Source organism: Balaenoptera musculus, chromosome 1 (assembly GCF_009873245.2).
Source record: "Balaenoptera musculus isolate JJ_BM4_2016_0621 chromosome 1, mBalMus1.pri.v3, whole genome shotgun sequence".
Lineage (NCBI taxonomy): Eukaryota > Metazoa > Chordata > Mammalia > Artiodactyla > Balaenopteridae > Balaenoptera > Balaenoptera musculus.
The window spans coordinates 141,122,028-141,139,981 of NC_045785.1; the positions used below are offsets into that span (position 1 = coordinate 141,122,028).

Consider the following 17,954-nt stretch of genomic DNA (forward strand, 5'->3'; position numbering starts at 1 on the left):
CTATTTGTTTGCATCTTAGTTATAGTTGAATGTAAAGTAAGGCAGGTAACGATAGTAGAAGATGTCTATAAGAAGGTAACCATATGCTTTTTTTTAATTAATACATTTACAATCAAGAAACTGACCTATAAAATTATATTTCACCTTAGAATATTTACATTTACATGCAGAAAAAAAATTGTGTGAGCTTTTAAATACTGGCCTTTGGTTTGCATGCTATTATATCAATACTTTTAAAATTGGATGCCTTGGTTGTCTATTTAATTCTTTATAGCAAATACTTCCGTAAAGACTTAGTTCTGTCTTTATGTAGTCCCTAGCATAGTACTTTGCGCATAGAAAATGTTTAATGTAGTATCATTATTATGAATGCTTTTAAAATAAATACTTTTTAATAGCAGGAATATATATCATTTTAGTCTTCTATTTAGATATTGTAATTTGTATATAACTTAACATTTTGATCAGTCATTACAGTGACCTAGCAGAATGAAATGTGTTTATTTGTTCACTAATTTGACTTGAAGCTGAATGTCAGAAATTGGGCTGGGGGATAAGTCAGTGAAGAAGGTAGGGCCATTGCCTTAAAGAGATTTAAAATGTTAATTTTAACTTTTGCCTACTAAAATAATTTTTAAAGCACAATTTACTACTTTTATTCTACTTATTCATATTGTTTTCTTTCATGCCACTATGGTAATGAATTAAAGAATTTGGTTTTGATCTCTGGTCTTTATTCACTTTTTCAATTTACAAGAAGAGTTAGGAGTACATACTCTGTGTTGACGTAGGAATAGAAAAAAAAATAACTTTAATTTTTGAACTTTGAGTTTATCTCAGGAAGAATGATTCTGTATCTTCATTTCCTTCTTTTTAATTTTTTTAAGAAAATGTGCTTGACCTGATTATTCATTAATAATTATTGATGCAAAAGAAACAAAGGAAAATAAAACTATTTGTAGGTGTACATTGTACATTCTTGCATCTGAAACTTGTAATTATATAAAAGATAAGAAGCACTAGTGATCAATATTGTAATTAAATGCAAACTAGAGATCTGACTGCATTCTTCACTCCACCAACAAAATTAAGATCTATATGTTAGCTTTGAACTCTAGTTTTTCTGGATTCAAGACCACATTTTCCATTATGACCCTATATGATTCTACTGTACATGTGAAACAATCTTCAGAGAGAGTCATAGAATCTATATATTCATAGCTGAATGAAGAAAGCTTTTTCAAAAGTTCACAACAGCTGAGAAATTACTGTATTCCCTGCTTTGGAGGGTAACATAATGTCTTCAGTTTGTTTCACAGACTGATTCTTTATTCCTGTGTTTTCTGTGTGTATATGTGTGTATGTTTTTTTTTCTCTTTTTTATGTATCATGGCACACGAGCAGACATTAATGAATGTGAACAAGTGCCTAAGCCTTGTGCATATCAGTGCTCCAACACCCCCGGCAGCTTCAAGTGTATCTGTCCACCAGGACAACATTTATTAGGGGACGGGAAATCTTGCGCTGGATTGGAGAGGCTGCCAAATTATGGCACTCAGTACAATAGCTATAACCTTGCACGGTTCTCCCCCGTGAGAAACAACTATCAACCTCAACAGCATTACAGACAGTACTCACATCTCTACAGCTCCTACTCAGAGTATAGGAACAGCAGAACGTCTCTCTCCAAGACTAGAAGGACTATTAGAAAAACTTGCCCTGCAGGCTCTGAGGCGAGCCATGACACATGTGTAGGTAAATGTCAGCCATATTCCATTTCCTTTCTGTGGGCTCACTTCATGGACCAGAGTCTAAGCATATATACAGCACCTGTGAGAGTTTGGGTGTAGTGAACTACAGCTGATCTCAAATCTGGGATGACCCAAGTTTCAAGACATTTACTCTGGCACCTAAAACTATTACCAGTTTTATCAAATGATGTATTTACATGTGTACATTCTGATAATGTATTGTTTTGTATTGTCAGTTTCTCTTTTTTGATCACCCCTGAAAGTGTTACTAAATTTAATGCTATATAGAAATAAAATTCAGTGGCATCCAGAATATGGTTTTTAAAAAAAGAATATGCATCTTGCCACCATAATATAATACTATCAGATTATGGCTTTATGTGATGGGTGCCAAAGCAGTGGGTTAAAAGTGAAACTCTCAGCTACTGTGTCGACTGCTTGTTCTGTCTGCAACCAGCACTGCCCTGACTGTTGTTACACACTCCCCATGGAACCTCTCAGTTCAATTATTTTGTATATATGTAAGTCACTGAAAAGATAATGTAAGCCAGGACAAAACTAATTTGTTTCCATTGTTCTAACATATGTGCTTTCAGTATCTTTACCTAAACTCAAGTCTGTAATTTAACTTGTTTGCAAAAGTGAAGTGTAATTTGCAACTCAAAAATTGAGACCTTGTCTTCAGTTAAGTTGCAAACAATTCCATCTGTCATTCATTTAATTCAATTTGCTGTGAGTATCCAGTTTGCATGTCACTGAGCTATGCACCAAGGGGAATTAGCAAACACAAATTAGCCCCACAGTTTGTCAGAAGAAATGAGAAAGCAAAGAAGAAAGGGAGGAGGGAGGCAAGAGGGGAGGGAAGAAAGAAATTCTGTTTAAATTTGAAGACCCCTATGCTAACCTCATGTTCTTGAATTTTTCTTAAGCATTCCACACGTTGCTTATTCTCTCCCAGATACGCTCTCTGTTAAACATTTTTTAGATATTTAAAAGAAATATTTTCTGACTTCAGTTTTTGTCATTTCTTTTTCTACCCTTCTCCAAGCCCTGTTCCTGCATCGTTATCTTCTTAGACATGCTTCCTTAGTCACTCTTAGGCGGACTCAGCTTCTCACATTATCTCCACTCAGCTGGGCCTTCAGACCCTCTGGATCCTTACTCTTTAACCTTTATTCTCTAGGCCCAGGTGTTCCCAGAACTTTTCTGTCTGGCTGTCTTGAAGTACCTAAAGCGTAATATGATGCACATGGAATCTCCTCCCTGTGATCAGCTTCCTAGAACTGTGGACAGTGCTAGTTTCTTTTACTCCTTGAACTTGAAACATTCATGGGTTCATTAACAACTCTGAACATTTTGCCCCATATGGTCAAACACTACTTAATTACTAAACCTGTGGACTCCACTGTCCTTGGGAGTATGTCAAACATTGCTCTCAGCCTGCTCCAAACCATTCTTACTGGTTTTTTTCCACCGGCAATTTTGGTAATTTTTCATGCCCACAATTTTTACCTCTTTGTTAGTGAAACTTTTCACTATTTTATTGACAGAATTAACATCTGACATTTTGTCTTTCAGTGTTTCTTCTGAATAGTCATTCCCACTGAAGGGTTTTCATATCCTATTAAAATTCCATTCTCTACCTTCATCTTAGACAACTCTTCTACCTTTACTCTCCTGCTCCAAAAATCCTTGTTTATGCTCTGATAAATGAGTGAAACGGTATTTCCCACACCATCTAGTCGATTTCTTCTAGATCATCTGAAGGTCCAAGTCATTTGAAGAAAGAGTCCCTGATTAATAACCAGTTCTCCATTTCTTTATCACAATCTGTGCCCTGTAGTTTCATCACAGTAGTCTTATGAATGTTTTCTGTGTCTTTGTGTTTATATTACACTAATGTTTATATGAATTACCTTCCCGAAACCATCTACTATGTGAGGCAGCTACTATTTCAGAGTGAGAACCAATCTTGGAGACTCTAAAGTAAATTTCTATAACTAGTCTATGACTGGATATTTAAGTTTTATTTGGGGGTAATAAATAGGCTTAGACATTTAGAAATATTTCTTAAAATATGGTGAGTATTTTCTGGCGTTGGTACTAATAAGGAAATTTACACTAAGATTGCAGACAGCTTTGGAATTATGTAACAAGCAACCTGCAGTAAACACCAAATGCCTTTAATTAACCATCTAGGATAGACAGCTTACAAAAGATTCAGATTAACCATGGAATTTTGTTAGACTTGGGCTAAGATTTAGCTTTTTAGGGAATTGATTCCAAAGCTTAATAGAGAAAACGAACGTTGCATTGCTTCTCTGAACACCAAAATCACACTTGGGGCCACTTTAAAATTCATACTCTGGAAAGTGTGATGTCCACTACTTGGAGTTCAACGTCATTTACATTTCTGTTGTTATCTTAGGTTAAAGCCGATTATAAAGGGAAAAAGTAAAAATATATCAAAAGTTCTGCAATGAGTGCTTTGGTTAACCAAACTGGGGCAAAAACAGTGACAAATATTTGATGAGCATTTGTCATTAACAGATTTTGAGTCATTGCAATTATCATCTGAGCATATGCGCAATGAACAGGTCCTTTTGCTGAGTCATCTCCAGGGTTTCACTTTGTCTTCCCTTTACTTCCAGCCCTCAGCACTCCTGCTCCCATTTCATACCACGTTCTCTTCCTTCTAACACTGGTTGGCACATTTTGATATTAGGCAAAGCACAACTGAGACAAGAAATCTGAGGTTTCTCAAATCCTATCTCTCATTCTGAAAGCAAATATCAATTAATTTTTTACTATCTATTCCCACTCTTTTTATTGCTGTTTTCTTGACTTTGTTTAGTAATAGCAGGTAGCTTAGCTCTTTATAATTTATACAATGTTTTTCATATATTACGTGTTTGAACCTTCCAACAAGCCTGTGAAGTAGGGAGATTGTATCAGTGGCTCCTGTTGGCAGAAGAATCAACTGAGATCCTGAGAAGTTAGGTGACTGGCCCAAAGTAACATAGCAACTATATGTATATCTAGTTGTCATTAGTACTTTACAATTGTATGAAGTTGGATGAATATTCCTATCACAAAGATAAAACCGCCTCCACTTAATGATATCTGCATATGGGAAAGCTACAGGCATGGCTGTTGGAGAGAGAGGGGCTGCTAAACTTTAAATAAAACAGAAACGAGTATTTCTTTTCCCAATTAATCTCAATAGAAACTTTATCTTTTAGGTAAATTCTACTGTGTTCTGTCAAGAGTTTAGTACCTTGGTGGTTTAGGATCCTGTACAGGTCTGTTTCATCTGTCATTACAATCTTAATTACTTAACTAATATTGCAATTGGCCAGTTTGGGGCTTCAGCTCATATATGCTTATACACAGAAGAGATGTTCATATTTTATAATACAGGACAGTTTATATTGTACTCCATTAAAAACTTACTGATATGAAACAGCTTTGAACATTTTTAAGCACAAGTATAAAATCAAGTTTTCTGTTGTATGTCAACAACTTGTTTATAGTTGATTCTGTCACAGTTTCTGCCTTTGTTTTGCATGGTTACACACACTGCTTTTTTTCTGCACAGATATTGATGAATGTGAAAATAGAGACACCTGCCAGCATGAGTGTAAAAATACCTTTGGGAGCTATCAGTGTATCTGCCCACCTGGCTATCAGCTCATGCTCAATGGAAAGACATGTCAAGGTGAGAAAATGTTGGGACATTTATTGCTACAACTTAACCTAAAACCAGTATAGGATAGTGTGAGAAATGTCTTTTTTTTGAATAATTTTTCTTCTAGTTGCTTCCTCTCCTCTCACATTCCCATGGGTCAGACTTATCTATAATCCTTGCTTTTGCAAGCAGGAGAAAGCAATTAAGCAAAGGAAGAGTTGAGAAACACTTTTGGTATGGTCTTACTAGAAGGAGCAAGAATGCCTAAGCCACCTCATATCACACATATATATATATATTTAAAACTAAATGGAAATAGACCTCTTCAAACATGTTTTCACAGTTCAGCTAAGAAGAAAGGAGAAATGAGAAGAGTTCTCAGTAAACGTACCTCAGTATTAAGCATTATTTTATACTTTGTCTTAGTGATCAGTGGGTAATTGATTAATCCACTCATTCTTTGAGTCAAATGATGAGTAACAATCATGTGACAGAGTTGCAGGATACAGGAGGTTAAAACAGATGAATAATGTACACTCTCTTCCCTTTATGATCTTAGAGTCTAGTGGAGACAAACATGCAAATAAGTGCATAATCAACATACAAGGTTGTAGGTGTTATAACTTTTAGATAATGTGTAGTGATGGTAGAAAGAAAATCAATTTCAATAGCAAAATTGTTACACAAAAATGTGAAAGGAGCATTGTATATTGATGACGTGTAGTATGTTGTAACATGTCCTTGATCAAAAGAATATGAACTTGTATAAATCGTTAAAATCTTCTAAGAAACCACCTCAATTCCATGGACAAAATCTAAGAATATTAATAAGCCTCTGAATTTTATCAGTTTCTGTCATGTATAAAAGACTTCCCTTCACAAAAAACTTGCTAGGATGCAGCTCATGTAAATGTGTTCCAGAAACCAAGACCAGGATGCACAATGGCTTCACCTGAGTTACCATGAGCTTCCACACGCTTACTCAACCCATTCACCCATCACACTCCCTGAGAGCCCCCACTGATCATGTGGGCTGAAGAAGGAAAATGAACTCAATAATAACCTTTACTCCCAGCCATCACTCAAACATTTATGAAGAACTTACCCTGTGAGGAACATCTTACTAAGTTTTGAAATACTGGAAGAACATATTTACATTATAGTTTTATATTTTTCCAAAACAACTATTACCTCATTTTAATCAGCAGTATAGTTTTGTCAAGAACAATAATGTGTACCCATTCTACAGATGATAAAGCTAATTCTCAGAGTGATTATGTGAGTCTCAATGTCCTAGAACCATCAAGAGCCAGGGTAGGACTTGATCACAGATCTCACAATGTCAGGAATGGTCCTTTGTCTCTCCTGTGATGCTGTGAACACCAGGGTCATTGTATTGTGGGAGCAGACAGAGGTTAGAGCACTTACGTTGTCCATATTTTATAACTTCTCCAGCTCTTCAATCCAAGAATCCTTCTGAAGAGGTGGCAGTGCACAACACTAACATTACACTCCCTACAGGTGCACCAGGCACCAAGGAAGGTAGGGGGTAGATACTGAAGCATTTGGAATAACCAGCCAACTAACTGCAAACTCCTTAGCCAGATTTTTTTAATATAAATTTATTTATTTTATTTATTTTTGGCTGCATTGGGTCTTCGTTGCTGCACACGGGCTTTCTCTAGTTGTGGCGAGTGGGGGCTACTCTTCGTTGTGGTGCACGGGCTTCTCATTGCAGTGGCTTCTCTTGTTACGGAGCATGGGCTCTTGGCACGTGGGCTTCAGTAGTTGTAGCATGTGGGCTCAGTAGTTGTGGCTTGCAGGCTCTAGAGCACAGGCTCAGTAGTTGTGGCACATGGGCTTATATGATCCGTGGCATGTGGGATCTTCCCGGACTGGGGTTCAAACCCGTGTCCCCTGCATTGGCAGGTGGATTCCTAACCACTGCGCCACCAGGGAAGCCCCTTTAGCCAGATTTTTAAGGGTTATATTATGTCATATTCTCATTAGAGGATTTTTTTCCTCTCTAAATTATTCCAGTTTGTTTTTTTTAGTTGCCCTTGTCACTCATTCAGTTCAAAACATTTTTCAGCTTTCACTTGTACTCCAGAGAGTGGAAAATAATGTGCACAAATCAGAAACAGGTGTCATTTAAAATGTTTGCAATTTAAATGAGTTACATATTTTTGTGGTTTTAAAAAAAGACATGAGGGACTTCCCTGGTGGCACAGTGGTTAAGAATCCACCTGCCAATGCAGGGAATATGGGTTTGATCCCTGGTCCAGGAGGATCCCACATGCTGTGGAGCAACTAAGCCCGTGTGCTACAACTACTGAGCCTGCAGTCTAGAGCCCGAGAGCCACAGCTGCTGAGCCCACGTGCCACAACTACTGAAGCCTGCGTGCCTAGAGCCCATGCTCTGTGACAAGAGAAGCCACCTCAATGAGAAGCCTGCGCACTTCAACAAAGAGTAGCTCCCACTCAACACAACTAGAGAAAGCCTGCGTGGAGAAACGAAGACCCAATGCAGCCAAAAATTAATTAATTAATTAATTATTTATTTTAAAAGTTGTCTAAGAAAAGACATGAGAGACAACAATTATGATCTTTAAAGAAGTCTTTACTCTAAAGAATAACTTGGAGTCTTTATAGCTTTAGAAAGTGTTTGAGGCATTTATGAGGAACAAAATGCTACTTTTCATTCACAGATAAATTTTTGAAGCTTTATACATTAGTGATAGAAATGTCAGTAATAAAAGGGATATTAAAGTGACTTTGACATTGAATGAGGACAAAGACTAGTCTAAAGTGGAAGTCACCAGACTGCAAAATGAAAAACAAAAAACATGCCAATCATAATTTGCCCCAGAAGCAGAGAGGAGAAACTAAAAAATCCATATGCTAATTTTAAGCACCATTAATCTCATTCTAAAACTGTAAGAATGCTACATGTTGGCATTGCATTCAAAATGAGTGTTCTAATCTATCCAAGTTTTTAAGAAGCAATTCATAATGTTTGTCAAGAATCTGAATTACTCTACACCCTCTATAAGACAAATGTTTCAAGTATGCTTATCCTAAATTACTTTTTTAATGTATCCAGAGCACTTGGTTAAATGCATTCATATGTTCTAAAGCTATTATTGTGAAAGTTTTTCAGCTCATCTTGGTATTCTTTTCTTGTAGCAATAATATTTATGTTATGAAATCCCTATACTTTAATTTTTAATCATAATAATTTTCTCATAATGTTTTATAAAAACCAGACATCACCACACTGTCAGTTAACAGAAGACAGTCTGATTTCTCCATCTTTTCTAGCTTCTTTTTTTTAAGACCAATGAGTAAAGTGAATGAACAGAGTGACTAGAGTGAATGCCTACAGGATACTTACTCCTGAGGAGATAGCAGTAGACAGAAGACAAAGGAGAGCTACTACCTTCCCCAAAGCTCAAATGCTTTATGAAAGCTCTTCTATAGGAAGTGTACATTATTATGGAGCTAGAGACAAACACTTTGTATATTAGATTCTCATATCTCTGATAGATTTATTTGCAGCTGATGAAAATCTGTGATAAGGTAACTGTTCTTATTATGCCTGGATGTGTGTCCAGATTCTGACCTCCAATCACCATTTTCATGGACCCTAGAAGCCCACTGGCCTCCATGTTTCTGCATGAGTTCACTCTAAAAATTAAAGCTAAAATGAAATTTGGAGTATGGATGGGAAGGGAATTTTTTTTTATGGAGAGAAAAGAAGATAAGATTAATTGAATTTCTTTCACATTTTCCTAAAGGGCTTTTTACTTCATTCTGAGACAATCTCATTTTGTCAAGGAGATGGAGCACTTCTGGCAGATAAAATCATAATTAGAAATTGGTTTGCAGAGACAAAAGGCAAGATTTAAGTGAAATAAAACATGTTTCACTCTGTTCCATTCCTGGAGGAAAACTAGTCCTAATATAAAATGAGTAATAGAAAGCACATTATGTCATTATCAGCACATCTAAGTAACTAAAAAGTCAAGTAAGTGATTTACTCCATATCATTCTAGCTTAATATCTTTTGACGTTGTGCAGACTATTGTTAAGTTTAAAGTAACTAATTACATTGTATGTCATTTCCTTAAGAAATGGAATATATTTAGAACCAAATCTAAAAATGCTCATTTTTGACACAGAAATGCAAATGGCAAATAATTTAAAAATTTAACATTTATTCTCCACGATTTATATACTGTCTCTTGGAATATCTTCTCGCCTTTTTTTTTATAGTAATATTCCAAGTTATTTACAAGTTCATGAAAGAACTTCACGAATTTAACCCAAGATCAATATAAATACTATCATGCAGATACCAAGTCACTACTATGAAATGACATAATAGTTACACATACCCATTGCTTGTGGCACCAATTCCATGACTGAAGTACATTTGACCGTTAGAACCTCTCTCTCCAAAAAGCTGATTTGGGTCCAATTATACATCAGAATCTATGTTTATTCAAATACTAAAGAAGAAAATGTTACAAGTGGCTCTGTGCAGCCCATTGACTTAAACTTTCTCTAAAATTAGTCTTCATACTTTTTGTTTACCTACTCCAAAAAGAAATTTGAAAACCTTATACTTCACTCATACTTGTAAAAATCAACCTCCAAAGTTTCTTACCATGTTTAAATAGTTACAGAGAATGTGAGTTCTGGCATTGTTATTTGGTGTTTACGTGCTTTCAATGTATTTTCATCAAAACTTTGGAACTGCACACTTAACTCAGTTACTGGAGGATGACCACCATATAATTTAAAAGTGTGTACTCATTGTAAAGCCAACCAGACTGTCAGAAAAATGTCTAAAGTCATTTTTCTGTTCAACTAAAAGTGTTAGTAGGTGTTCCTATGACAGCCAACTCACTTCTGAAATCTAATATAAAATGGAGAGCTAAGACCATTGATTTGTAGCCATGATGAAATAAGGCCTGCCACTATCAACATATGCCACCAATTCTCTTACGTTTCCTATGTGCCTGGAAGCATTGTATACCCTGTATCATAAAGAGATTTGCAATTAGTGGAAACATTTTCCTGTAAAGCAGAAGAAGGATGTAAGAGGGAAGAGTTTGGGAAAGGAGAACTCCAGGCCATAGGAAATTCTCAAGCAGATTGATTTTAGGAAGGAGAACTTACTTAGGGAAAATCAAAATCTGAATGGAGAGCAGGACAAGATGGTGGAGTAGATGGATCTTGAGCTCACATCCTCTCACAAGCACAACAAAATCACAACTAACTGCTCAACAACCATTGATTTAAAAAAAGACTGGAACCTACCAAAAAAGATAGTCTACATCCAAAGACATTAAGAACCCCAATGAGACGGTACAAGGGGCTCACTCGCAATATAATCAAACCCCATGACCCCCAGGTGGGCAACCCACAAACTGGAGAACAGTTATATCACAGAAGTTCTCCCACAGGAGTGAGTCTGAACCCCATGTCAGGCTCCCAGCCTGGGGGTCTGGCATTGGGAGAAGGAGCCCCCAGAGCACTTGATGTTGAAGGCCAGCGGGACTTGAGTCCAGGAGCTCCACAGGAGTAGGGGAAACAGAGACCCACTCTTGTAGGGTGCATACAAGGTCTTGTGTACACCATGACCCAGGGCAAAAGCAGTGACTTCATTAGGAGCCTGGGCCAGACCTACCTGCTGGTCCTGGAGGATTTCCTGGGGAGGTGGGGGAGCAGCTGTGGCTCACTGTGGGGACAAGGACACCAGTGGCAGAGGTACCGGGGGTTATTTATTAGCATGAGCTCCCCTAGAGGCTGCCATCTTGGTACCATGATCTGGCCCCACCCAACAGCCTGTAGGCCCCAGTGCTGGACTCCTCAGGCCAAACAAGCAACAGGGCAGGAACACAGCCCCACACATCAGCAGACAGGCTGCATAAGGACTTCCTGAGCCCACAGCCACCTCTAGACATGCCCTTTGACATGGCCCTACCCACCAGAGGGTCAAGACCCAGCTCCACCCACCAGAAGCAAGAAAACTACAGTCTGGCAGCCTTTACTACAGTAAAGGTGGGAAATCATCCATATTCAAATATGATATCTAACCCAGTAATCGTGAGAGGAGAGTAAAAATGCAGGATACTTGAAGTGCACTTGAAATTAAGAGACCAACAACTTAAAACAATCATGTATATATATAGACAGCTATATGAAAACCTAATGGCAAATGCAAACCAAAAATCTGTAATAGATATACACACACAAACAAACAAAAAAATGGAATCCAAACACAACTTTGAAGATAGTCATCAAATCACAAGAGAAGAGAACAAAAGAGAAAGGGAAGAAAAAACACCTATGAAAACAAATCCAAAAGAATTAACAAAATGGCAGTCAGAACATACATATAAATAATTACCTTAAATGTAAATGGATTAAATGCTCTAACCAAAAGACATGTTTACAAACGGATGAATTGATAGAAAAACAAGACTGGTATATATAGAGTCTACAAGAGACCACTTCAGATATAGGGACACATACAGACTGAAAGTGAGGGAATGGAAAAAGGTATTCCATGCAAATGGAAATCAAAAGAAAGCTGCAATAGCAATACTCATATCAGACAAAAGAGACTTTAAAATAAAGACTGCTACAAGAGACAAAGAAGAACACCACGTAATGATCAAGGGATCAATCTAAGAAGAAGAGATAACAATTGTAACTATATTGGGTTGGCCAAAAAGTTCTTTCAGGTTTTTCCTTAAGATGTTACAGAAAAACCCGAACGAACTTTTTGGCCAACCCAATATATGCACCCAACATAGGAGCACCATAATATGTGAGGCAATTATTAACGGACATAAAAGGAGAAATTGACAGTAGCATAGTAATAGCGGGGAACTTTAACACCCCATTTATATCAATGGACAGATCATCCAGACAGAAAATCAGTAAGGAAACACAGCGCTAAAGTGACACATTAGACCAGATGGACTTAACTGATGTTTATAGAGCATTCCATCCAAAAGCAGCAGAATACACATTCAAGTTCACATGGAACATACTCCAGGACTGATCACATTCTGGGCCACAAAGCAAGCCTCAGTAAATTTAAGAAAATTGAAGTCATAATCAAGCATCTTTTCTGACCACAATGCTATGAGATTAGGAATCAACTACAAGAAAAAAACTGCAAAAAACACAAACACATGGAGGCTAAACAGTATGCTACTAAACAAATGGATCACTGAAGAAATCAAAGAGGAAATCAGAAAATACCAATCAAAAAATGGGCAGAAGCTCTAAATAGACATTTTTCCAAAGAAGACATACAGATGGCCAAAAGGCACATGAAAAGATGCTCATGCCTAATGATTAGAGAAATGCAAATCAAAACTACAATGAGGTATCATCTCACACTGATCAGAATGGACCTCATCAAAAAGTCTAGAAATAATAAATGCTGGAGAGGGTGTGGATAAAACAGAACCCTTCTACACTGTTGGTTGGAATGTAAATTGATACAGCCACTATGGAGAACAGCACGGAGGTACCTTAAGAAGCTAAAAGTAGAGCTACCGTATGATCCTGCTACTTTACTCCTGGGCATATATCCAGAGGAAACCATAATTCGAAAATATACATGCACCCCAATGTTCAGTGCAGCACTATTTACAATAGCCAAGATATGGAAGCAATCTAAATGTCCATCGACAGAGGAATGGATAAGGACAATGTGGTATATATATACAATGGAATGTTACTCAGCTATAAAAAGAATGAAATGATGCCATTTGCAACAACATAGATGGACCTAGAGATTATCATACTAAATGAAGTCAGAGAATGACAAATATCATATGATATCACTTATATGTGGAATCTAAAAAAAAAAAATTGAACTTCTATACAAAACAGAAATAGACTAATAGACATAGAAAACAAACTTATGGTTACCAAAGGGGAAAAGGGGGGAGGGCTAAATTAGGAGTTTGGGATTAACATATACACACTACTATATATAAAATAGATAACCAGCAAGGACCTACTATATAGCACAGGGAATTATACTCAACATTTTGTAATAACCTATAAGGGAGAAGAATCTGAAAAAGAATATATATACATATATATATGTATGTATAACTGAATCACTTTGCTGTACATCTGAAACTAACACAACATTGTAAATCAACTGTACTTTACTAAAAAAATTTTTTTAAATCTGAATGGAAATTGATTCCCAAAATATTTGCCTGCTCTCATACTGCTGGGAATTTTCATGCACTACCAGGGGAACACAGATAGCACAGTTTGAAACTATTGCTCTAAAATATGATTCTTAACTTTGGGGTCTCAATCCTTTAAATTGTGTTGAACTCTATGATAAATTTTCTGGAAGGAGGGTCCAATCTCAGCCTTGCTTTATCTCTCTTGCTTACTCATGCATGTGTACCTACACACTCGCGCACAGAAACATTTTCATTCACAGATCTCCTGATGCTCAAATATGGACCTCAAGTTAAGAATCATGGCTTAAAAACACTGATTTTCAGAAAGCTCAAAAATAAGTTTCTTTTAGCTTCATCTTGATGCTTCTTAATTTTGGTGATTTAAGAGTGTTTTTATTTAACAACTTTGTATAGAAAACAACAAAATAAAGAGCATTTCATTTGCATGTCCCCCCAGTATCCTAGGGAGAGATACTTTAGGGAAAGCATCCCACCTATAACAACTGAGGCTGGCTTCTACACAGTTCAGATTTGATCAAACTTGGATTATGGTTCTTGATTCTGTTTTTTTTTTTTTCTTTATTCCATCTCTCTCCACAAGATCTGAATGACCTGTACAGTCTCCCCTAAATTTATAACTTCTTTAATTTCCACTACCCTGCTTCCCACTCAACAATTTGAACTTACAAAAGAAAATACTAGGGAAGGATCAAGGATCACTCATGTTTTAAAGAGATTCTTCACTTTACAGAAAGGTTCACAAGTGTCCTTTAAATTTTTAGCTTGTTTTTAGTGAACTTAAAGTATTATTGGCTTTACAAAACTCAAATGCATTCTGTTTCCTAAATATAAAGAACAGGTTTCTTAGTAGCTTCCCTTCTACTTTTATAGCTCGTATTTTTCAATGTCTTTTCACGTATGTTTAAAAAAAACTTAGAGCAGTCTGGGAAATAGCACACCAGGAATCAGGATCCCCACTTGGTGGGTGAAGAAGCTTAAGTGCAGCTACCAAGTTCATTCATGGCGAGGAGAAAGCTAGCCCTCAACGTTCCAGTCCGGTATCCACAATGCCTGCCCTGATGGTGTGTTCTGACCCGAGTTGCTGATGCTGCATGTTCCTTGTGCTATTGTAGATGTTGATGAGTGTCTGCAGCAGAATGTGCACTGTGGGCCGAATCGCATGTGCTTCAATATGAGGGGAAGTTACCAGTGCATCCAGACGCCCTGTCCGCCCGACTACCAACGGGATCCTGTGTCAGGGTATGTCTTGCCTTCTCTTCCCAGACATGCTTTTGAACATCCTTCTTCCTCTCTCTCCTTGACCAACAACCCCTGTCTGCAGTCATGTTTCACTCACAGGACGTCAATAGCCCCCCAGGGGACAGAGAGTGACGGTGTGTTCCTTCTTCAGTGAACTGGCAAAAAAAATGAGCTCATCCTGCAGCAGCCACTGCAGCTGAAACCATCACTTTGAGCTGCAGGGTTCCTTGGAGCAAGTCTCCCCAGCATGTAATCCACCAGGCAACATCTAGAATTCCGCCTCAGCAGGAAGCATTTTATAGGGTGATAGAGCCTGCTTTTCTTTGAAATTGTCTCATTTCCGTTGGTGTTGCCTCAGGGTTTTCAGGGCTCTCAGCCGTTAGAGCGCTCCAAGAAGTATCATGGCTGTTATGGTGATGAGTCAACATGACTCCATGAGAGCGTGGAGGAGAGCAAAGATGAGTCAGTGGTCTGTCCATTCACAACTCATCTTGCTTACATATCCTGCTGCCTGAAACACTGTCTTTTCTGGGTTCTGAATAAACCACTCTTCTATTTTCTCCCTCCCCTTACAGAAATGTTGTATTCTGTTTAGGTACCAAGTTAGTGGGGTGCTTGGAAAATGAGATAATGGCCATCATGAATAGGATCCACTAATAAGGTGGTCTGAAACCAAATGCTGGTTGGATCTCACACTTTGTTTTCCTCTCAGTGGTGACTACCATGTTACTGTAACATGGTCAAGTGCGGACTGGCCAGGATCCATCAAAAACCTATTTGTAATCTGTCTGAGGGTAATAGGAAGGAAAGGGAAAAAATTAAAAGTGCAGACTTAGGATACTTTTAAAAATACTATGACTGAAGAATCCCTATCTTCAGAACATGGTCCTTTGTACTTTCTTTTTTTTTTTTAGTTTTACTCTTTATTACCAGTGATTTCTGGCAGACAATTTAAAAGTCATGACGACTCAAGAACAACCACTGTGGGCCCTGGAAAAAGAAAATATAGTATTTTTAATCTAAAATCATGTGGAAGGCAAATACAGAAGGAAGTTTTTTTTCAGGAGTCCTAATTGACCTTTTATTATTTTTAGAAAAGTAAACCAAATATCAATATATTCTATTTCTGCTTTCAAATAGTCTTAGGGTAGATGTTAAAATTTTTAAATCATTTATATTCCTCTCTTTAAGAAGTCCTTGTTTCCAATATATGTGCAGATGCTTCTCTTTCCAAAACTGACTTTTCATTTTAAATACAATCTTGTGGTACTCATACTTTCTTCAGTGGTTCAAAAGCTTCTGATTTTAATAGAGCTGAGAGAGAGATATATGACTCTAGACCAGCACATTCTCATCACCATCTGGCATCTGGTTTCCGTTAATGACACAGAACATGGGGTGAGCCTTAGTGCTTTGCAGTCAGACTGTCTCCTGCCTTTAATGCCCAAAAGTTGTCATGCATCACGATCACCTGCATCATGCTTTCTCCTGCTTCCAAGACAAGATAACTGTATACATTTCATGTGTTTGTTGTCCTTAGGTTCTGCCTCAAGAACTGTCCACCCAATGATTTGGAATGTGCCTTGAGCCCGTATGCCTTGGAATACAAACTTGTCTCCCTCCCATTTGGAATAGACGCCAATCAGGATTTGATCCGGCTGGTTGCATACACACAGGATGGAGTGATGCATCCCAGGACAACTTTCCTCATGATAGATGAGGAACAGACTGTTCCTTTTGCCTTAAGGGATGAAAACCTTAAAGGAGTGGTGTACACAACACGACCACTACGAGAACCAGAGACCTACCGCATGAGGGTTCAAGCCTTATCCTACAGTGCCAACGGGACCATTGAATATCAGACCACATTCATAGTTTATATAGCTGTGTCTGCCTATCCATACTAAGCAGCTCTCCAAAGCCTAATCCACATAATTAAACTGCATATATCATGGGAATCAAGTTCTCTTCCAGATTACTGTCTCCTGAACAGTTGCAATCTTGGCAACTTGAAAATGGTGCTGTGCTCTTTTGTGTGCCTTCCTTGGTACTGCTGAGGTATTTTCATGATCCCACCATGGTCATATCTTTTGGTAAGGTCTAGAAAAGTCCCTTAGTATTTTCTTTATTTATTACACTGGAGCAGTTACTTTGCAAAGATTATTCTGAACATCTAACAGGACCCATCAGTGATGTGTTTATAGTAACATAGTAGCTAAGATAATTTCCTGTAAAAAAAGAAAAAAAAAAAAAAGCCAAGTGGATTTGAGCATTTAACCATTTTTAGAATAATAAAACTGGTTGCTATGTGTTTTGATCAAAGCTTACCAAGTAACTTATGAAGATGCTTTTTTATGTATTAATACTTTATAATAGGACTTACATACTTATGTTCACTTAGGAAAGAAAGAAATACCACTCATTGTAGAAATATAGTACAGCTTCTAGAAAGTTTTGATACCAAATGATGCTCACCTTGATTGAACATCCAAAATAAGGAGATTATTTTCAGTGACTTTCTGGAACCAGCTGAACCAGTTAGGATAGTAGGAAAAAAGTATTTTTGTCCTCAATGATTATTTATGGCATGGATCTTTGCTCTAACATTTTTGACATGGCCTTCCATTCAGTTAGCGCCATAACTTTTTTTTTTAATTTTTTTTTTAAGTCTTTATTGAATTTGTTACAATACTGCTTCTGTTTTATGTCTTGGTTTTTTGGCCATGAGACATGTGGGATCTTAGCTCCCCGACCAGGGATTGAACCCACACCCCCTGCATTGGAAGGCGAAGTCCTAACCACTGGACTGCCAGGGAAGTCCCATCTCCATAACTTTTACATTCTAGACTTTTAAAATTTTCCTGTCAATTGGAAACAATTTTTTTTAAATACCAGTGGGACAGTTTTGTTTTTCTTGAAAATCTTGTATGTTCAAATTAGCATAAACGTTAAACGTCAATACACTGTAAATGGTGGTAACAGACTCTGGAAGCAATTGCCAGGATGTATTCTATTTTTATG

The 17,954-nt window shown here is 37.4% G+C and overlaps 1 protein-coding gene across 3 annotated transcripts in view; it reads left to right on the forward strand.

Annotated features, from left to right (window-relative positions):
- HMCN1 (hemicentin 1) overlaps positions 1-17,187 on the forward strand; it is a 506,773-nt gene extending 489,586 nt beyond the window's left edge. For 2 of the 3 annotated variants that reach the window (XM_036867840.1, XM_036867846.1), the window contains 3 exons: positions 5,350-5,469; positions 14,807-14,933; positions 16,474-17,187. In XM_036867840.1, the coding sequence (XP_036723735.1) occupies positions 5,350-5,469; positions 14,807-14,933; positions 16,474-16,840 (614 nt within the window). In that variant the 3' untranslated portion in view covers positions 16,841-17,187. Of the gene's footprint in view, positions 1-1,404; positions 1,756-5,349; positions 5,470-14,806; positions 14,934-16,473 lie in introns of all 3 variants that reach the window. The other variant, XM_036867831.1, reaches the window with a different exon arrangement.
- The last annotated feature ends 767 nt before the right edge of the window (positions 17,188-17,954 follow it).